At 42.4% G+C, this 22974-nt stretch overlaps 1 protein-coding gene across 1 annotated transcript; it reads right to left on the reverse strand.

The window, feature by feature from the left end:
• Nucleotides 1–3377: 3377 nt before the first annotated feature.
• ICK (intestinal cell (MAK-like) kinase) lies at nt 3378–22045 on the reverse strand. Its single transcript, XM_010148588.1, has 13 exons — nt 21787–22045; nt 20002–20056; nt 18341–18462; nt 16289–16368; nt 14165–14297; nt 13530–13701; nt 12815–12982; nt 10132–10428; nt 8879–9069; nt 8078–8229; nt 6527–6655; nt 4404–4517; nt 3378–3714 (listed from the first exon to the last, which is right to left on the reverse strand). The coding sequence occupies exons 1-13, from the start codon at nt 21885–21887 to the stop codon at nt 3560–3562; spliced, it is 1869 nt and encodes a 622-aa protein (XP_010146890.1). The 5' UTR covers nt 21888–22045; the 3' UTR covers nt 3378–3559.
• Between the last annotated feature and the right edge of the window lie 929 nt (nt 22046–22974).

Consider the following 22974-nt stretch of genomic DNA (forward strand, 5'->3'; position numbering starts at 1 on the left):
TCCTGTTTTTCACCCACTTCTCTGCTTGTTCAACTCACGTTAAGCCCATTCACACAGTGAGCAAAGGGCAGGGTTTGTGAGTAGCCCTACTATGGTTGTGGATGCCCTATCCCTGGGAGTGTTCAAGGCCAGGCTGGATGTGGCTTTGAGCAACCTGGGCTAGTGGAAGGGGTCCCTGCCCATGGCAGGGGGGGTGGAACTAGATGATCTTTAAGATCCCTTCCCACCCAAACCATTCTGTGATTCCGTTTCAACTCAGGGTTGTGCTTAGTTCCTGAGGAGCTGCCATCCACAGGCTAACTACTGGCTTTACACGGAGCTCACAGTGCGCTGCAGAACTTGCACGCTTGGACACCAACCACACAGCCAGTGAACTCGCAGGAAGAGCTGCCAGGAGGCAGCATCCCCCCGAGAAGGCACCAAATTCAAGGCTTATTAAAAAACCCCCAAAAACCCTCAACTAAACAAACACACAAAGAAAAGCCAAACAGAAGTGCTGTTATTAAAACCTGAGTAAAAGATCAAGCCTCTAGTGAGCCAGTGTTTCTTCAAGAGTAACTTTATTCTGAGCAGGAGACTGGACACAGAAGGAATGAAACAACCATTTGTAACGTTTCCAAACAAACACACTGAGTAAACAAGAACCTGTATTTCTTCATTCACTCTGACAACGCCACCCTCTCCTTGGAAGTTCAGAAATGTTCCAGCAACATGCGTTTTCCTCCTCCCATGACGGAACACCCTGCTCGTAACAGCCTTACTAGGGAACAGAAACACCACGGAAGTGGGTTTTCTGGCTCGCGGTGTGTTTTTTCCAGCGTCATGGCACTTACACCGTCCTTGTACGAAACTCTGGATTAGAGAGGTGACCAAGCCCACTGTCGGGCCCCTTTATTTCCAACGGTCAGCATTACACGTTACGCATGAGCCTGAGAACATGTCAACGGTACAACTCTACAAACATTCTGAGTAAAGATGCCGCTAAATATTAAAACACAAAGTAGTAGGTTACGTACGATAAACTCTCTGATGCGCCGCTTGCCCAGACCTACATCTTTTCCCTATCTGTATTGCACACCTAGACAGCACAGCAGAACGCTGTCACCTCAGTCCTCACCGAAACAGAACCTTTTCCAGCTTCAGTAGGAATTTGCTTGAGAAAAGGCTACAAGTGCTGCCGTTAATGGCCTGTCCCAAGTTAAAACCCGCAGCAGTGATTCTGAGTAGCAAGTTTATTAGCTTTTTAAAATTTTCTTTCTAAAATAAAGGCTTTAATTTGGGAAAGGAGGAGATATGCCCAAAAAAGTACTACTTCTTTTTCTCATCTTTTTGCTGGACTGACCCAAACCTGAATGCTACAGTCCAAGAAATCACCACAGGTCTGTTAAAGGCTCAGAGATGACAGGCCAGGTTTGGATTCATCCTGCATTTCTTAAGTATGGGGAGTGGTCCCCATTCTTAGCGGAGAGACCCAGGCATCTCCAGAGAGCTACCAAGTCCTCAGGTGAGCTGAATTTCTCTGGAGATGATTCCCACTCACCACTGGTTTAAAGAGCCAGCTCACAAGAAGCTCACGCTTCGGTAGGATGAATCCAAGCCTCAGCAGCCCGTTCTCACAACTTGTCTCCTGTCTCCACTAGTAGGAATGCAGCCTATGGAACAGACTAGTTAAACTGCCTACCCTAGGGGTACACAGGACAGCTTCAGGGTGCTCCCTCTTGGGACCAATTATTCAGCGATAAAATAAATTAAATGGTATCTAGACATAAATATGGATATTTATTTCCACCAAGAGAAACAACTACCTTTTCAGTTCTAACACAAATAGAGACATTTCCCTTCCCACGCACCCAAAGACACCATCCGCAGGTGCTTTAGAAACTGAATGGCTTATCGTACTGTTACGCATTGGCACCACTGCTCCAGAAGCAGTTGTGTATGGTGTGGGGTCAGTACTGGCTATGAACAAGTAACAGGGTCGCTGGACACGCGACGTCCTTGGCATGTGTAAGTCTTACACACATGTTTTTTTACACTTTTGCATGAAGATGCACCTTCACGGCACACTTCAGCTTGGGTGGTGCTGTTTCAAAATGCAGCTGTAAAAGATGTTCTCCCACAGCACTGTGCTCTCTTCCTTCTGGGGAAGGAGGTGCAGGCCAGTGCTGATTGTGGTCCATATGAAGCCTTTGCTGATGGCTGGACTCTGGCACTCCTTGCCAGTGCAGAATTAAACCACACTATGGGGCTGTTTTCTTTTCTCTGTAAGCTGGTAATTCATTTTCTCTTATAAACCCACTTAAATTGCTCTTCAAAGAGCTGCATCAGCTTCTGTGAAATCAATCACAACTTTAGAATGTTTTTTAGCAGGACCAGGTAAGGTCCCATCCTCCCAGTACAGCCTAAGGGCCTAATTTACAGAAGCTGATGTATTCCTGACATTGTAGGTATTGAAGTGAACAAGAACTGAAGTAAGCTTAAACTGGCTTGTTTCCTCTGGATTTTTTTTTTTTTTTCCTAAAAGTGATTTAAAACAGTGGTGAAAATTAAGTCAGCTGCATAGATAGTTTACCTACACTCTGCCCCTACACTCTGCTGCTGATTTATCACTAACTTTGTTACTCTGAAACCAGCTTTATAACTGTTAATACTGTCTTAAATATGTCTCCAGATCTTATAGTCCCAATGAGACTGATTTTTCTCCTTAGGAATCATTAGAACATTTAAATGAATTTAACAGAGGTAGGTCCACATTCTATTCCATCGTGAACAACGCCAAGAAGCAACTTGGAAGCAGGACAAAAGAGCGCCTGACTAAAACCACCACAGCGCCGTGTCACAGAGCAGATCTACAGAAAGGTATCCACCCTTCACCAAACAGTGAGATTCCCCACATTTAGTAAAAGCAAAAGAATGGAGCTGGAAAGCAGGACAGCACTCAAACATAAACCTTCCAGAGGCAAAAATAAATTAAAACAATCTCTGCCCAGCAGTCTCAGTGACTGCAAAGGAGAGTTTAGAGGGTTAGTCACTCATTTCTTTGATGTCAGAACAAAGCAAACGAGTATAGGACAACGGTGGCGTGGCGTCACTGAAACTATACAGCCTCACTTAGCCCATACACTTCAGCCGATGTCTAACAAATGCCCCGTCCTCGGTACTTCTCTTCCACTGCAATATTGCACCACTTGGCTTTTTTAATCCACTTTTATAAAAACAAAAAAGTTGAATGTAATAAAGGAGAAGTTTAAAATTTTAAAAAATCCGTTATAAAAATTTACCATATAAAAATGCCAAACCCCCTAAGCCATATATACAAAATGTATCAGATTTATGAAAATAACTGGACCCAATTATCTAACAAAACGATTTTATACAAAAAGGTACAAGATTGCATTCAAATTAATACAAATAAAAGTAATAAAAACCTTCAAAATGTCTCATTCATAGAAGATCTGTTTCTTTTAAATTTACAGGTATATAAAACAGTATCAAATTGTCTCCTGTTAGCCACCCTTTCATGGGAAACATGCCCTTGTTCAGGGAGCACTTCCACACGTCACCGGTGAGCACCGTACTTGGCAGACCAGTCCACACGCCCGTGGACCGGCTGAGCTGGCGGTGGGAGAGGCATTAACCTTGGGGTGCTTTTTGTAGGTGAATTGAATGACGGCCGACCAAGAGGGGGTCTTACTGACTTCAGAGAAGGATAATCTAAGGGACAAAAGAAAATGCCATGAGATAAAGGTTCAGTGAGTAGCTGTCCACACTGAACAGCTCCAGGTTCTTGTTTCTTCAGGACATAAGCCTCCTATTTTTAATAAATTTTCTGATGGAAACAATAGTGGATCCAAACCCTAAAAACAAGGAGTGTTTCTATCACTGATTCTGTGCCAGCTCTCACATCAACCTCTAGGTCCTGTTGAAATATGCTGTGGATAAACCCACGTATTTCATAAACAAAGTGAAAATACACCAAATCCTTCTCCATGTGAAGTTCCGCAAGGTTACAAACTGTAGTTCCAGTCAGGCAAATATTTACAACTAAAGTAAAGCAACGGTGTCCAGTGACAGGACGAGGGGCAGTGGCCATAAACTGGAAAACAGAAGGTTCAACCTGAACATGAGGAAACCCTTCTTCCCTGTGAGGGTGACAGAGCACTGGAACAGGCTGCCCAGAGAGGTGGTGGACTCTCCTTCACTGGAGACTTTCAAAAGCCGCCTGGACTTGTTCCTGTGTGATCTGCTCTAGGTGATCCTGCTCTGGCAGCGGGTTTGGACTCTATCTCTAGAGGTCCCTTCCAACCCCTGCCACTCCGTGAATCTGTAGTTCAGTGCAGCACATATACAGCATCACCAGAGTAACGAGCAAGGGACCACGACAACTCTGGCACTCTACTTACTAGAAGATGGATCCACAACTGGCGCCAACTGAACCCTCTGCCCAGCAGAGCCTACTTCCTTCTTCAGAAGGGAAGGGATATAGCCACCAGTTACACCGCTTGATCCTATGGGCCCTGAAAGAAACAGTAAGGAACACTTGAACTCAACACAACGGATCTCCCGTGCTATCAACAGATGACAAAGGTGTGCACTGACGGGTCGTATTCAAGACCAAGCCTGATCACGGGCTGATGAAAACGAGAAGGTCGTCGAAGACGCTAGAAATCCTCAGATCCTAGATGTGCACCTGGATTCAGGAGACTGTCAGCATTGGATTGCATTAAGGATAAACGGAAAACAGGTACAAATTGCACTTAGAAGGGCAATTTCTGCTTCTCCCTGACATATTTTTCAAGGATTCTCAAATCTTTCAAAATTTAGCATTCCAGTTGGATTTCTTTTGTTTGCCTTTCAGCAACTGGGTCCTACGAGTGCACTCCCTCTTGATTTCTGTGCAGTCGGTCTGGGGCTCTGTGCCACACAAAGCTCCTACTGAAGCCAGGAAGAGTGCAACTTTATGGGTTTAAATTGAAAGTGGGGAGGTTTAGATTAGATATCAGGAAGAAGGTCTTCCCAGAGAGGGTGGTGAGGCACTGGAACAGGTTGCCCAGAGAAGCTGGGGATGCCCCATCCCGGGAAGTGTTCAAGGCCAGGCTGGATGAGGCTTTGAGCAACCTGGTCTAGTGGAAGGTGTCCCTGCCCATGGCAGGGGGGTTGGAACTAGATGGTCTTTAAGGTCCCTTCCAACCCAAACCATTCTATGATTCTATGAACTTAGTAAAATGGTACAGGTTCATGTCTAAATTTGGAAAGTCAGCTATAAAACTTGTCCCTAAGATGAGCAGGAACAGATCTGACTGACCTGTAGGATACACCGTAGAAAGTCGAACAAAAGCAGTTATAAATAAGAGTCTAGAGTCACAACACAGATGGACACCGAACAAGCTAGCATGCACAGACCAGACCCATCACACACTCCTGTAGTGTACTAGAGCAGTGGCAAAGCATATTGTGGGAAATTATGGCAATGAGTAAAAAGGGAAAAAATCCAGTGATACCCTATGCAGCTACAAAACAAGCAGAAACTTGCAGAAGAGCCAGGAAGGAGACATGAGCTATGTATCTAAAGGTCCTCATGTAGTTCAGCCATTTACAACATCCTCACATCTTGAATCTTTAAAGGAACAAATTTCTGATTAAATTATATCCAAAATGTTACATTTTTGGTTTTTTAAACCCGACTTCCTAAAAGCCCAAAATATTTCTTTTGGCCAAGATTCAACAGAAATGTTCTCAATCAAACATTTTCGTAACGAGGTACACAAAACAAGTACTGCCCTGCAGAACTGAAACATCACACAAAAACCTGAAACCAAGAAAGATTTAGAGGAGAAATACAAAGATACAGTCCAGACACATCAACATGTTACATTAGATTTTACCAAATATACTGCAAAATTCTACAAACTAATTACTTCAAATGAAATAACAGGGATTAAATACCTGAAATACCAAATCCCCCCAAAAACCTGAGGAAGAAAAATTGAGTTTTGCTTTTTATCTGAATTTCTTAAAGCTACAATTATTTCACTATCTTAAACAGCATCAACTAATAGACATGATAGATGATTTTATTTGCTTTATTCACATGACAAGAGTCGTGGGAACGGCTAGTTCAATTTAGACCAGATTTCTCTTCTACGACAGTCATTTATGCACCAGCTGGGCTAAAATAATTTGGAAACCTGAAAATATGACTTATAAACACTGATGAGGGAAACTGAAGACAAGATGAAGTGTTTCAGGTGGACCAGACCTAAGCTGTCCATCCTCTATGCATGTGGTACTTCCAACCAGACTTTTGGGGGTTCATTAGGAGAAATCACCGTGTTTCAGTTTAAGGTAGTTACCAAATCCAAGGAACAGTGCTCCCAACTGATTTTGACAGAAAGAACAGACACGGTAGCAAGTATCTTTGGACCTGACAATGTATTAGAAATGGGTAACCCCAAAATACAGCTGTCTGGAATTGAAGAGACATCACCTATTACCTTTTCCCAGAGTGTTATGCACAGCTTCTTACCTGAATTAATCCTGTTAATACTTCCTCCCAAAGCGGAAGATTTCCCAGACAAACCTGAACTGTGCCAGGGATTAGATGGAACAGACTCGTTGTTTGAAGTGGAGACTGTGCTATTCCTTGTGCTTATTCCTATTGCAAAAAAGCAAAAATGGTCATGCTGAAACCTCTGTTTCATGAACACATTCATTCCATTTGATGCACAATCTTAGAGCAGACATCCAGTTCAGAGAACAACCAAAACCTTTTCGCTCTTAACATGCCTCTGGGTTACATCCTATCCTCTTATACGGGCATGCTACAACTAGCCACAGCCCCTCACCCTGCAAAGACAATAGTGTAAGTAGTTCCACCAGCACCAATGGCTGCTTGTGTCAAGGGACAGGATCCTTACATCAAGGCCAAAATATTCCCAAGTCACAGAAGGCAGACCTTGCTATGTAAATGGAATCTCTGCTTGGGATCAAACACTGTGTTTTACAGCTTTTAGCCCAACAGTGACAAGATAGCCTGTGAGTAAATAATGGTAGATAACATTTCTCATAGCATCGTACTCCTCTTAGGTGGAGTACACAAACTCCAGACTGTGCAAACAGTGCAGGAGAGTTCATGTGTCACATATTATCTGCATGTAACATACACCCCATATCTGAGCAGGGTACCTAACATGCAAGGATGCGCTCACAGTCTATGGTAAAGCACAAGCGGGCTTGGGATCGATGCGTTTCACAACCTCCCCTAGTAACACTACTTTTAGCTCCTAAAACTCTACTTGAGTGTTCCAGTTTGAAAGTCATTGAAATTAACTGTTTCAGGAAAAAAAGACTGAGTTTACCACCACAATGCCTTCTAGTTTACTTAATGAATTTTGACGTGTTAGTACAACAAGTGAATGACCAGCGAACACTGCCTTTATAAACAGAAATTACGAAAGAGGATAAGTTTATATTCAGTTCATTTAAGGTACAGCAGACACACTGTCCACCTCCTGTACTTCATCCTGCCCCAGTGCTGGTCTCAGTACAGCAGAGGTTAACATAAAGACAGATGCAATTCCCCTACAGAGACATGGATTTGCATTCTATTTAACTCCAAGCTACAGCAGAGCACATTCCCACTGTTTAACAGTTAGCTTCTGTTGTTCATGGACATGTTCTTGAACATATCACGTTCATTATCTACTCATGAGGACAACATAGGGCACTTCCATTCCCAGTCTAGGAGACCAGTCTTATCATTCTTAGGGAAAAAGAGAATAGCTTGGCACATTAACAGACATTTTCTAACACACTTCAACGTTCAAAAGGGTGGAGTGCTGGAGGGAAAAGTACAATCCTGTCCCCTTCTTGTAATCAGGATTTATCTCAGTTGCTAGCCTGCTAGAATGTAGTTTGCATCATGGCCATCTACATCAGCAAAGCTCTTGCTCTCCTCATTTTCCTTCAGCAGTAGCCCCCTCCCCAAGCTCAAAGGATACAGCCTAATGTACCGATGACTATTTCATACTGCTGTTGGAATTACAGGAAGAAAAAGAAATAAGGATTTTTTACTAACCAGGCAGATACCTAGAATGTCTCAAGTAGTGTTGCTTTGCTGCAGAAACTCGCAGTGTGGGAGTGTCCTGCTGTGGAAAGGTCGCATGGGAAGGTGCACTGCTGCCAGACCCTACAGGATCCAAAGGCTTCAGGTCCAAAATGCTTTCAAATCTATAATCCAAAAATTGCTATACTTAGTCCAATTCTTATAGGATATGTTTATCCACAGTTGACCTTCTCAACTCCATCCCACCTCCAGGAATCATTTCCTCATACTATGTTTTCTACAGCATAAACACACAGACAGCAGGAAACATTTTTTAGCCTGAAGCCATACAAATGCCCCTGAAAATCAGATTTGCGATTCTAGTTTCCTTACACACTGCTTTTAAAGTTTTTATATATCACTCAATAAGTTTTTCTCTACTGTGTATGATCCATGGAAACTGCAGTTTAGAGTCATCCTGAACAGTTTAGATGCATGGAATATGTCAAAATGGTTAATTTCTGAAATAGAAAGTATATATTCAAAGATAACTTGGGAAGACTTAAGCTAAGCAGCATTTTCAGTGGGGCAAAAAGAACATGGAATTGTACAGAAGGGTGCACTGCCCATCAAAAATGTGTTGTAAGTCAAAGGTCAGCATTTAACAAGCAGCCAAGGCAAGGCAGGAGAGACAAGCTGTGTGCCCTTTGCTGGCCTGGATATATGCTGCCTATGGAAGTACAGGAAGCATAAAGAGCAACATTATGAGAAAAAGAGGCAAAGCCTAAGGAAATAAGACCAAATAGCACACTGACATAAAATAAACCAACTTACCTACAAAGTCTTTCATCACTCTGCCTCTTCTTGTTTTTCAAGTCCGTCCTCGTGACAGAAGAGCTGAAATCAAGGTCTTCCAACTCATCCCAGTCTTCAGAACTCCTTACTGTTCTGGCAAGATGTCCCCATCTTCGCCTAGTTTTTGGTTTAAGTTCACTGTTTATATTCTCAGTCCCAGCAGATGTTTTCTGTTACAAAGATTCAAAAGAAGCATACCCACACACTTACACCACAGACCAGGTGACAGGAACAAAGAATAGTGGGTTTTTTCCTATCTCAAATAACAACAGAATCCTGATCTTCCATTAAACGTGCTAAGAACACAATCTGTAGCCTGAAGACATTATTACCTCTCTTCTGCATTTCATCCTGTCATAAAGCAACTTGCACTCACAGAAGAATACACTTCTCAGGTCTCAATTCCAATTCTATTTACATTTCACTATACACCTCCCAGGCAATTAACTCACGCTCAACATTTATTTCTTGACCCCTTTTGGGAATACAAAACTGCACACACGTTCACGTTTCCACAAGCCTGTGCCTACCCATTCGTAAAATGTGGTTTTCTTGCTGGACAGCATAGGCACAAACTTGTGTCTCTTCAGCCATTTAAGCTCACCAGTACCTTTCAACCTTGTGAGACCCCATACATGGCCAGTACAGACCCTGCTTAATATTGATCTCTCAGCAGCAGCATTCCCACTGTCTGCTCTCGTCATCCACCTTATGAATCCAGTCTCCTTGAATGAGCAACACAAATGGTAGGTTCTCATGCTGAGAGAAAACCTGTTGTTTTCCATGGCCAGTATAGAAACCCAAAGGAACTACTACTCAGTCACATAAATTCGATGCCTTAGATAGATGAAGGCAATAGCACCCCTCTCCCTCATTTCAGTACTATTTAGCTTAATACTTTTCTCCCTGGCATCAATCCCATTAATATTCTGACCACTGTACACCCTTTACTCATATGAAATCAGTGTGTCATTCTTAAAGTGGTCCTTTACAACAAAAAGGGAAGCATAAAATGGCTTTGAAGTGAGAAATCGACTTGCTTGTTTTACAGCAACTGGATTTAGATTTCAGAGTAACTTCCAGTTTCTAGCAGAAAGTTAGAACTATTCTTTATTCCCATTTCCTGTCCTTTTAGTAAAGTGTAAGAACCTGAAAAGACAACAAGAAAAAGAAAACAAGGAAAAATCAGGCAACATATCAGGAAGTGCACCTTATGCTAGATGGACCCTTACCTGCTGAGGAACCTTATTGTGAATTGCAGGCAGAAGAACCTGGTTAGACTTGTCCTCCTGTAAGTAGTTACTGTGCTCGGCCCCAGAGTTGTCTGTCCTATATGGGTACACCAGCTGCTGAGAAGACTGGCTTTGTTGAAAAGGCCTTGACGAAATGCAGGCGTGAGGTTTCAGAGGGGGTTGTGCTGGAGGGACAGGCTTAACATGAAGAGACGATTTATTATGCAGCTCCTTTTGTTTCACCAGTTCCTGAATGCCCAGGGCATGCCCAACCTGGAAGTACGGATATCGAAGTGCCTAAAACATAACAAAGATGTTAAGATCAAACTTAGGAAATCAAAGTTTTTAACTTACCCTAGCCCTATGTGATGGTACAAATTTAATTTCCCTCTTTCTGGGGTGGGAAACAGCAGAAGACCCATCTCTCAGCACTAGGTTCTAGTTAGTGCAACCCACTTCACAATACTGCTGCAACAGTAGAAAAGTTTCAACAGATACCAAGTTATCAAAACCTCTGTGGACTTGCACAAAAAGGAAAAGGTTCTGCAGAAGTAAGATACTTAACCAGCTCTATGGCATCTAGAGGCCTGTTTCATTATGTGCTGTCTCCTCATGAGTGTGCACGCATGTGCAAACACACGCACACCAGGCATCACAGATTCAGCCATCAAGACTTCAGTGACCCCAGAGACACCCCATCTTTTCCATTCTCCAGTTCCAAGACTGAAACAAGTGAAAAAAAATAACCCTTATGAAAATTAGCCTCTCTTTTTTGAAAGACATGCTGGTAAAAGTATCTTGATCTCACCTTAAAAGTAGTTAAGGAGTTGACACTCAAAGCAATTAACCTCTGCCCATCTTGCTCTTTCAGGTATACACCTCTTCCCTCCCAAAGGCCTCTCACTGCAAAAAGCTTCTAAAAGCTCAGATTCCTCCCCATATTTGTACCTTACTGCACAACATTTGTTAATAGCTCTTAATACCAAGTAACAGTATTTTTTACTTTTCACTACCTTCGAGAGTTTTTAATCTATTTTACTTTTTAACTGCTTTTCTTAGCTTTAAAGCTTTTTATTACAATTTGTACTGAGGGGCTGATATAATCACAAAGGTTCAGCTATGGTCCTATTGAAGTCAAGTCAGATTTGAACCTAGAATCCCATCTGTTTTTCAGAAAGTGCCCTGCACATTTCATTAGCTGGGTTCTACCACTGCAGTGCTGATATCTGAAATCAGTGGTCACCAACACCACCACCAACTGGACCACCGTACGTGCAGTACTGATGACGTGGGATATGCTTACGTACAGGATGTTGGGACACACCTACAGCGCAACTGAGCTGTGACTGCCCTGCAAACTGCTTTGCATACAGTAGCTTCATCCAGGAACGCTGGGCTGGACAAGCAGACAGTGAGGTGGATTGAAAGCTGGTGATCAGCAGAACAGCGCCTGGTTGGAGGCCAGTAGGTATCGGTGTACCCCAGAGGTCAGAATCAGGGCAAACACTGTTCAACATCTCCATTAATAATGTCCGTAGTTGTGCAGAGAGCATCCTCAGCAAGTTCGCTGACACAAAAGGCAGAGTGGCTGATACACCAGAGGGTGGTGCTGCCATCCAGAGGGACCTGACAGGCTGGAGAAATGGGCTGACTGGAGCCTCATCAAGTTCAACAAGAGGAAATAGCAAGTCCTGCACCTGGGGAGGAACAACCCCATGCACCAGCACACACTGGGGTCAACTACCTGGGAAGGAGCTTTGCAGAAAAGGACCTGCTGGACACCAAGTTGAACATGAGCTACCAATGTGCCCTTGCTACAAATGAGGCTAACAGTATCCTGGTCTGCAGGAGTGCTGCCAGCAGGCCAAGGGCACTGACCCTTCCCCTTGCTCAGCACTGGTGAGTCCCCACCTGGAGTGCTGTGTCCAGTTTTGGGCTCCCCAGCAGAAGAGAACGATGGATATAATGGAGAGAGTCCAGCGAAGGGCTAGCAAGATGATTAAGGGACCAGAGCATCTCACACAGGAGGAAAGACTAAGAGAGCTGTGACTGTTCAGCCTGGAGAAGAGAAGGCTCGGGAGGATCTCCTCAATGTATATAAATCCCTGACAGGAGGGTGCAAAGGGGATGGAGCCAGGCTCTTTTCAGTGGTGCCGAGTGACAGGACCAGAGGCAATGGGCACAAGCTGAAACACAAGAGGTTCCCCTTGAACATCAGGAAACCCTTTTTTTACTGTGAGGGTGACTGAGAACTGGCACAGGTGGCTTGGGGCAGGGGTGTTGGACCAGACGAACTCCAGAGGCCTCTTCCAACCTCAACCATTCCATGATTCTGTGGCACGTACCAATAGTATTGAAAGAACGGCATCACAGCATCGAGCCATACATCCTACCTTCGCTCTGCTGCTGTTCACAGTGACTGGATGATATACTGTTCAGGTGTACTTATACACACTGCAGTCACACGTTTAACCACTGAGCACACACCCCATGCAGCATGCAAAAGATTGACTACTCCCTTTTAATTACTCCCCTTTGTCTTGCAAATTGTTCTTGGCTTCTGCTCTTCTCCCTTCTAAGACATGCACCCCTGAGCAACTGTCAGATGGCTGTCCATAAAAAGTGTATTGCAGTGAAAGGAAGCGTCACATGAAGATGTGAGAAAACAGAAACAAAACCAAACCTGACTAGCTGTTGGACGCTTTTTGGGGTCCCACTGCAGCATGTCTCTCATGAGCTGCACTGCTTCACTGCTCGCATTAGGTATGAGGGTTTTTAGGTTGTTAGGTACGCATCGCGGCCAGCGAAAATTCATGGAGGCTGAAAGTTGGTAGCCTTCAGGCCAGTCGTTCTGGAAGAATGAGATTTCCAATCACAAAGACAGTTCAGATGTAAAATACCATGGTGCCTATGTACACCAGCATATATTCTCCAATCAGTAATAGACTCAGTCCATCTTATTCCAGACTATTAGAAATTTTGACTTCAAACCTCTGGTGAGAGGTACTTCCTGCTTTACATTGAACCAAGTCAAAGGCACAGATGGACTCAGGAGATAAGAGTCTTGCCATGATTCCCATTTCTAGCATCTTAAACTATAGGTTTATACACAATATGCAACACACAAAGAAATTTCTGCACTAATGAAATCACAGTCTAATGACTTCCTTTGCTGTTCAGGGGCTTATTTCTCCTCTAAATGCCGAGTCTATAGCATAATTACATAATGCTTATTTCACAGCAAGTAAGTTTTAATTTAGTTTACTATATCTGAGATCAAAACCATACAATAGCAGTAAGCATGAAAATTGATTATTTTTAGGCTTACTGCTGTTGTGCCACACAGTACCGTAGGACACCTCTAGTATTACTGCAGTGTGGAGTGTCCCTTTAGCTACCTTCTTTGGCGTCCCCAAGACTTGGCAGATTTTGAATATAGTATCAATTTCACTGGCGCCTGGGAAGAGAGGCCTCAGGGTGTAAACTTCGGCCATTATACAACCAACAGCCCAAATGTCTATGGGAGAACTATAGATGGTGGATCTCAGAAGGACTTCAGGAGCTCTGTACCTGTATAAGAGGAAAAAAAAAAAACAAAGAAAAGAGACAGATCCCAACAATCAGCACAATTCAAACAGACATACATGAAACCATTCGGCTTTTCACTCTATGTTAAGAGCAAACATCCCTTAAAAAGCTCCTATCCTCCCCTATCCTATACGTAAGAATTAAATTTTCTTTAGAATGAAGAATTAAAACCTACATAACCTCTTGTAAGCTCTCTTATACCTTCCTGACAGGCAGCAATCCTAGCGTGTCCCACCTGCTGTACCAGTCTCCCTCTTCGTTCCTGTGCTGCTGTCATCTGTACACTGCCTTGCACTACCTGAAGCCTTTCCAGTTATGCCAAGCTTAAATAAAAGTTTGATAAGGAGGAGGCATCAAAAGTGGTATTACATTCAGCACAAATGTAATACTTCTTTAAAGGCTTGATTAGAAACTTCACGCAGCGGAGGCAAACACTCACACTTACCATCTGGTGGACACATAATCGGTATAAGGAGGTCTAGATCGTATTTCTCGGGCTAAGCCAAAGTCTGCTATTTTCACAAGTTCTGGTCCCATGCAAAGGAGGTTTTCAGGTTTCAAGTCTCTGTGAAAGAACCCTAAAATTCAAATGAAATATTGATGTGCGTTGCAATGCCACCCTGAGCTGTAGCCTGCAATTTTCCACCTGGATTGTTTTGCTTTATTTCTTACTGCTGAAGCTTGAATAGCACAAGACAGTACATTCAGTCAGACTGTGAAGAACAGTATATGCAAGCTGGCTATCTTGTGACAATTCACAGCATTCGGTCAGATGGCTCCCTTTCAAGTGACACTTCTTTAACACAAAAAAATTTACACCTTTTTAATGTTACTTTCATTCTAATTGTGTTGGAAACTGCGAAATGAAGACATCAAAAAATCACTTCCAAAGTTCTTTTAAACAGATTACAAATGAAAACTTATTTTGCACTTCGAAATTTCATAAACCTGAGAGTATAATGATCTGCTAGTACTCAGTTGCTCATCACCCTATCAGAGGATCTCAGCATATTTTTTGAGTATTCAGCAAAACTTGATCACAAATGAGCATTTGGCAAGAGCTCTTGCAATACCAATCAGAGAAGAGGGCTAGGATATTACTGACTACTGTCTCTGAAATCTGCTTCCACCCTTAGTCTGGAAAACTTGTCCTTATGCTTCTTTCTTGCATGCACCTGAGACCACTGTTCCCTATATACAGCCCCCTCTGTAGGATCTTACCTACGATCCCTTTTTCAGACACCTTCCAACATGCTTAGTGTTTTCCATGGCCTGGAATATGCTCCCACAGAGAACAGAATAAACATTCACATAGGATGTGTCTACATTGTCCAGTGTAACTGTATTGACTTTTGTTTGTGAGATTAATGCAGGACAGCATTGAAAACAGAGTGCTGTAGAAATATCAGTCTAGTGTGTGGCAGGTCAGTGAACTATACAGTTAATTTCGACACAGAACTGCTCATTCTTTACCACTACAGTAAGTTAAATAGCAGTAAAAGGGGTTCTGAAAGGCTGCGATCCATTTGACAATTTATTAGAAAAACATGGCTTAGAGTTTTGTAAAAAAATCATACTATTTTTGTTTCTAGTATTTTGTATCTCACTAGAACAGATTGGATTCATCATTTGGTTTCAGAAGAATATCCAAGCCCCATTAGAATAGAGAATAAAGCCAGTAGCTTGAACACGTTTTGCAAAACAAAGGTAAATGTGTACTTCAAGTGAACAAAAATGCTGGCTCTACAAGCCTTTCACTTCTAGGACTTTGGCCACTGATATTAGTTATCTTTTGATAACCCTGAGAGCTTACCAGCAACATAAACCACAGGGTATTTAGTAGGCAGAACTGCAGATGGCAGCAGAACACGGTGAGGAAGTTATTAAAATAAGTGATCCTTTTTATTAGTTAAGCAGGTCTCGTTACTACTGGCTGGTACACCAGCTTTATCATTACTGTAAAAACTAGGTGGAAGGCCATGCAATGAAAGCTGTTTATCGCTCAGTCTTTATTACTTTAAGCGTATCTTACAGCGAATGTGTGTTTTATTCAGGGATCTGTGTGTACCTTGAGAAAAAAGTAATTTTCCCCTTATTCTGTCTCAGGGACCTCTAAATCTATCAAGAAATATGCCCATTAACATCAGATGAGTTTTAGAAAGTGGCCAGCTCCTAGTTCAAGAAAGTAGAAATCTATGGAAAAGGAACTGAGCCAACCTCCAGACTGCAGTATCAGGCAACAATCAAATGGATCTTTTCAGTAATTCTGAATCTCTCATAGAATCATGGAATGGTTTGGGTGGGAAGGGACCTCAAAGACCATCTAGTTCCACCCCCCCTGCCATGGGCAGGGACACCTTCCACTAGACCAGGTTGCTCAAAGCCTCATCCAGCCTGGCCTTGAAGACGGCCAGGGATGGGGCATCCACAGCTTCTCTGGCACTCATATAGTGCCACTCTTTTGATCACTCCATTTACTGTAGTTAGTAAGGTAACTGTTAGTTAAAAAACCTTACAGAGACTCTATCTTGCTCTAATTCAAAATGTTTACAGCTAAAACATAACCTACCGTGCTTATGTATAAATGCAAGCCCTTGCAGGATCTGATACATAATATTCCTAACTGTAGACTCAGGAAACAGTTTGTTTCTGTGGGATAAAAGGGAAGAAGTAAATTTTAATGATGAAGTTCACACATTAGCTTATGTTATCTAATGAACCAAAGATATGAAGTAACAACTACAATAAAATTGCTAGATACATTTTAAGCATTCTCATGCAGTTTATTTCTCCAGTAACATTTACACAGTACTTGCAGAACTGCCATATTAAATTACATTAAGACTACGTGACATCACGTTAAGACTATGTGGGACAGTGAGTGAAAAAAGGGAAAAAAACCCCAAGAAAATTGGCCAGACTGAACAAACCTGAACACGTACAGGTCATGAGGCACGCTTCTCAGGAGGGGTAGGGTTCATGTTAACTTAGTGCTTTTCATGCACAGTTTTTTCTGGCCTCTCTTCTAGAGCAGATACGAGCCACACTTTTGACTTTCCCCTGTTGCTTTCTAACAGCTGATGTGCGACTTATTTCTCTTGTTATCTGAAAAAAGAGTCTCATCTGCTGCCTCTGAAAACAAGTGCCTCTTCTCCTCCTAATATTCCGGTGAGAAGATCAGCCATGGCAGAGAGTTTAATGACAGCCCCTCTTACCAAGAGAGGATTCTGATCAAACAGCCCTGTACCAGCTGCCTCTGTGCATGCCAAAACACAGTAAAGCTGGGTTGGGGTGGGAATCAGTGACAATTTTATTCAAGAAGAGCCTTAGAGTGAATGAAAAAGATGCCCTGAGCCTTATTTGATTTCCTGAGCTTGATTCCTCTCAAAAAAACCCGACCATCACATATTACAGAAGTGAGATCAGCTACTAGAGTCAGCTTCTCATATGTGATTACTTATTTTTTTAATTACAGCAGAAAGAGAGTCCTGTTTCCTCTATAGTCCCTTCCAGCAAGGCTGGCAATTTAAACTAAGACATAAGCAAATAAATCATATTCTTAAAGGTTTGATTTGTACAATATCTAACCAGTCCAAGGCCTAGCTAAACCATACAGAATATGATGCGTAGCCCACTTTTACAGACACCGGCCCTTTCTGTTTTCATAAGGAGGTAGGACATATCAAGTGTTTCTGAGAAATTCCTGAAGACAATCAGTCTGTATGTTACGCACTTGAACCATTTTCTCAAGTTTTATAATTTCATATAATTAAAAATCATCATCCATATATATGTGCCCAATTTAGTTAAAGCTGTCCTACACCTGCGCATGCATAAGAAGTATTTTTATGCTTTAAAAGGTATTTTATGTGGTATTCACAGAGGTATGTTATAACAACCACCTTACTTCCTTAAATCAGCTAAGGTTAGTCTCATCTCCCAGGCTGATTCTACAGTCCATAGAGAGAAAGTAGCCTCCTCAGAGAACAATTCAAAGCAGGGAGCTGTTCTGCCCCAAATGACCCTCTGGAAGGTGTTATCTGGCCCAAAGGCTAAAATTAAGACTTTATTAATGCTCCAGCAAATACCAAAAAGCTAGATTTTATTGAGAATGCTAAGAAATAAAATAGGCAGTCTTGGGACATGTCAGTTTAAATTGCAAGGAAAAAAAAATACTAGAAGCAATCCAGAATTTGACCCCTCATGATAACCAGTTCAAACCTTTTTTATTTATTCACTTATTTGAGGAAGCCTTAACGGAAGAGATACTCTTACCACCCTCTAATAGAAAAAGCACTGCTGGTTGGAATACTTACCTAGAAATCAAAAACTCTAGGTTCAATGTATCCTCAGCATGAGAGCTGTTAAATCCAAAGTTCCTGACTCAAAAGAGTGCCCTACTTAGCTGCCAGGCTGATCTGGGCAGAGACACTGGTAAGTCTCACTAAACTTTGGGATATGCTCAAAGGTGACAGCCACAGCTCCTACTGCAGCACACAGCTTTAGGCCACAGTGATCTAAGCCTAAACAAACGATCCAAAGTCCTTTGAAAAGTAAGAGGGGTGTTAAAAGCACATTACGCAAGTAATTTATATCAGGAATGGGTGATGCTGTTACATACCTTTCTTTCATTAACTGATAAAGATTTTCCTTCATGTATTCAAACACAAAGTACAGGTGATCATTTTCCCTGATAACTTCTTTCAGCTTTACCACATTGGCATGGTTTAATTTCTTCAAAGACTAAAAGCAGAAAATAGAAAATGGATTTTACAACGGTCTTACTCTACAGAAAAAGAAAAAAACTATTTCACTGATGCAGAAGACTTAGCTTCAAAAATTCTTCAATATTTTAAATAATCAGACAACACTAAGAACAAAAAAACTGATCTCCAAGTATTACCAGGTAAGTATACAGTATATAAACCAATTTAATGCACTGGTCATTCAAAAGCCAGCTATCTGCCATCACCGTCGGCACCAAAACAACTGCATTTTCTCTGTAACTTCCTACTGACAGAATTCACAGTCTTCTTTTACTTGCACTGGCAATAGGCAGGTTAGACCCAGGGTTAAATACAACCCTGGAAATTCTTCTTTGGTATTGTGGATTAACCCTGGTGGGCAGCTGAGCTCGCTCATCCCCCCAGTGGGATGGGGGAGAGAATCAGAAGAGCAGAAGGTGAGAAAACTTGTGGTTTGAGATAGACAGTTTACTAGGTAAAGCAAAAGCTGCGCACACAAGCAAAGCAAAACAAGGAATTCATTCACTGCTACCCATCAGCAGGCAGGCGTTCAGCCACCTCCAGGAAAGCAGGGCTCCATCATGTGTAATGGTTACTCAGGAATACAAAATGCCATGACTCCAAATGTCCCCCTGCTTCCTCCTCCTTCCTCCAGCTTTTACTACTGAGCACAATGTCATATGGAATATCGCTTTGGTCAGCTGGGGTCAGCTGCCCTGGCCGTGTCCCCTCCCAGCCTCTTGCCCAGCCTCAGCCTACTCGCTGGTGGGCAAGCGTAAGGAACACAGAAGGCTTGAGGTTGTGTAAGCACTACTCAGCAGTTACTGAAACATCCCTGGGCTATCAACACTGTTTTGTTCACAAATCCAAACCACAGACCCATACAAGATACTATGAAGAAAATTTAACTACACCCCAGCCCAAACCAGCATACTGGGGTCTTTGTTCTCCCTTCTTTTTAGCCTTCCAGTGTATCCTACATTTGCTCTTGCTGTAGCAACACAGTCCCAACATGTGGTACTGTAAGAAAGGTGACCCAGGTTTTCTGCATGTTTGCAACAGTGATAGCAAAGACTAGAAATTAAGGGAGGTCCTTAGAACATTCCCCTCAAGCTCTGCTGATACCAGAATTTCATGCTAAATGTCTGTCTCCAAACCAACTATCCAGAAACAATTCATGTACAAAGGTTACCGCTGAGCAAAGGGCATGTGTCCTCAACCTCTGAAAAACAAACACCAATCAACTCCAGGTTTTGTGATAGGAAAGCTCCTCCACTCACTCACCACCCACTGCATGGAGGAAGCGGCTCTCTACAACTCAATAATTTTTGTAAGACTACAAAATTTTAATCAGAATTTTGATACGACTACAGACACCCCGTTGAGACGCAGAGGCAGGAAACAGAACCGTCATGACATAGGCCACAGCTCACGCTGGGGGGAGTTTTTGATAAAAGGGGTGTAAAGAATTTGAGGTGACCCCAAAACGTGACAGGGATCGTCTAATTTCAAGTCAACCATTGAATGAAACAAGTACCTTAACTTCTCGAAGGTTCATGCATTCCTCCCAGGAATAAAACTTTCTCTTCATTCTACAATAACAGAGGGGAAAAAACCCCAATTAATATCTGGTCAACATCAGCAGGTCTCAGACCCATAAATCTATGATAAATCTCATCAAAGTATAATGTGTTATCTCCTTTGTCAAAACACTTTACATCCCTAGACAAGGTACACTCTAATGGAATTCAAAAGCGTTACACAGGATTGCCTTCGTTCACCTATCTTGCTGGAAGAATTTAGAGCCTTCAACAAACCAGGGCATGCTATTTTTCTTTCCAGTGCACAGTGTGGTGGATTAGAGTCTAACTCTACGAAGGACAAGGGTTACAGCAGTTATGAACAACTCAAGATAATTTTTGAAACAACCCTAATGAAGACCAAATTAAATCACTTCACTGGGTCTCCAATTTTATCATGTTACGCCTGCTCCTCTTCTCTGTATATTGATTTCTCTGCAATTTCAATACCTTTCCTCTCTATGCTGTATTTCTTCATTTTTCAGTGTTTTCTCCTAAGTCAGAATATGACTCTGAACACAGTACTTATGTGTAATGTATGGTCCTATTTGTTCATATGCATTTCAACAGTGACTCAGTCCTTTCACATGTAACTCTGCTTTAGGACCAACAGGACAAAGGCTCACATGTACACACACAGAGAGAAGAGCACAGATTGAACTTACAAAAATACCCAACTGCTTAGAGTCTGGATTCAGGAGGAGTTAGGCACCCTTTGAAGATCTGAACCTCCGTCAGACTTGATTAGTAATTCAATATTACTTATTATTGTAGTAAGTTCCAGTTTATAAAAAGCTCTTATCATTAGAATAGTTTAAGAACTACAAGCCCTTCATTTCATGAAGGGGCCTGAATTGTTTAAGCAGTGTTTCAGCAGTTACTGACTTGTGCATGCAGCCACCAAGCCACTTCTGTTCTTAATAATGGTCTGGCGTTAACGTGTAAGCTAAGAGAGTACCATCTTCTAGTTGGTTCTGAGAGTTTGAAGCTTCTACCATGTTGCAAAATGAATATCAAAGGTGCCTCTGGCAAGGTCGATACGAGAAAAATACCCTCAGCACAGAGGATTTAGAAAGTTGCTAGAGCCAGCTATTGACTTTTCATACAAAACAGCATTGTACTGAAAGCTCTGTCAACAAGTACGTCCCTGGGTCATGGTCGGTATTTCAGGAGGTGCCTGCGATGCTTTGCAGCTGCCTCTTGCCACAACTAGGACAAATAAGCCATTTATAGACTGAGGTCACTGCTGAAGTGGCAGCGAAAATCAAGTGGATTTCTTAAAGAACTTAAAGAAAATCTTAAGCTGAAAAGACCACAACGTCATAGCATATAAATATACAGATAATGGACAATGAGATCTATTGTGTAAATTATCACTGCAGCATTAACAGTACACTCGAAATTAGACTATGAAGTGTATGTTCCGTGTAAGCAGCAAGGAAGGGGCTTCAGATTCCAGAGCAGCATTGCAGAATACTGTAAATAATATACATAACACACGGTTGACTGCACCTAGTAGCAGAGCAGTGTTACAATAAGCCTATAAATCTCATCCTCTTTACCTTCTGCTGGGGCTTTGGAGGAGGCAAGGAACGTCAGCTTTGCAACCTGCCCCAGTACAACCCCAAATGAAAACGTTGCGTGGAATGTGAAGTACTCAAACCAGCATGACCTGACGCGGACCACAGAATGCAAAAAAACCCTGGACCATCCAATGTTAAGTAACAAAGGAAAATACTTACTTTTTAATGGCTATTAGCTCTCCAGATTCAATGCTTCTCCCTAGGAGGACAGAGCCGTAGGTCCCATCACCAAGCTGTCTGATAGTTGTGTACCTATTCATGATGAGGATACTTTAGCTGCAAGCGCATTTCAGTCCTTAGTGTTTCTTGTGTTCCTCCTCCGAGTGTAACCAGTTCTTTCTGTGGCAGCATAAATATAGAGCACTCAGGATAGTGTGAACAGTTGCAGGAATCATGTTTTCAAGACTTAGCCTTTGGTCTGAAAGCACAGAACATAATCAGTTTGATTTCTGTACCCTTCCGAGATTGCTTGTTTGCACACTCCATTCTTTTCCTAGAGATACTCCTTGTCAGCTATAAGCAAACACTTGTCTTGGTCTCGTTCCAGAAAGGGCCAGACTGTATCTGAACATAACTGGGTATGTTCCCCAAATCCACGCTTACGCTAAACCTAGAGTTACTGTGCAGCAAGTCTGCAAGCAGCCCTAATGGGAGAAACTACTATTTAAAAGCCGAGGAGCATGGAGAAGAGAAGGCTCCAGGGAGACCTTATGGCAGCCTGCCTGAAGGAGGCCTACAAGGAAGCTGGGGGGGACTTTTTACAAGGGCCTGTAGGGACAGGACAAGGGGGAATGGTTTTAAATTGCTGGTTTAGATTAGATATTAGAAAGAAGTTCTTCATGGAGAGGGTGGTGAGGCACTGGAACAGGTTGCCCAGGGAAGCTGTGGATGCCCCATCCCTGGAAGTGTTCAAGGCCAGGCTGGATGAGGCTTTGAGCAACCTGGTCTAGTGGAAGGTGTCCCTGCCCATGGCAAGGGAGTTGGAACTAGATGGTCTTTAAGGTCCCTTCCAACCCAAACCAGTCTGTGATTCTATAAAGTCTTACAGCTTGGAGAAAAGAGTTTGCTATCAGAAAAACAAAGCATTACAGGAAGATAGAAGACAATCTGTTCTAGCCAAATTATCAGATATGTAAGTCACCATCTCACAAGCCATTCTGTCATCAGTTAAAACAAACCAGTTTCCTGACTTCCCATAAGGTCCTATGCTAGAGATACAGCCATATGTATTCCCTTAAACAAAACCTTCAGAGGAGGAGTGTTATATTTATGTCAGGTAAGACCTAATGTATGTCACTACAGTAGCCCCAAGCATGAATCAGTCTCTAGAAGTAGTGACTACGTCAG

The sequence above is a fragment of the Eurypyga helias genome, unplaced genomic scaffold (assembly GCF_000690775.1).
Source record: "Eurypyga helias isolate BGI_N326 unplaced genomic scaffold, ASM69077v1 scaffold21043, whole genome shotgun sequence".
Taxonomy (NCBI): domain Eukaryota; kingdom Metazoa; phylum Chordata; class Aves; order Eurypygiformes; family Eurypygidae; genus Eurypyga; species Eurypyga helias.

Bases quoted from the DNA above. Each gene is read 5' to 3' on its own strand.
- ICK (XM_010148588.1), bottom strand. From the start codon at position 21,887: ATGAATAGGTACACAACTATCAGACAGCTTGGTGATGGGACCTACGGC. The intron at 10,429-12,814 runs GTTTGGTTTTGT...GTTATGTTTTAG, and splicing joins AGCGTCCAACAGCTAGTCAG to GCACTTCGATATCCGTACTT. The intron at 3,715-4,403 runs GTAAGTAGAGTG...TTTGTCCCTTAG, and splicing joins AGTTGTGGATCCATCTTCTA to ATTATCCTTCTCTGAAGTCA.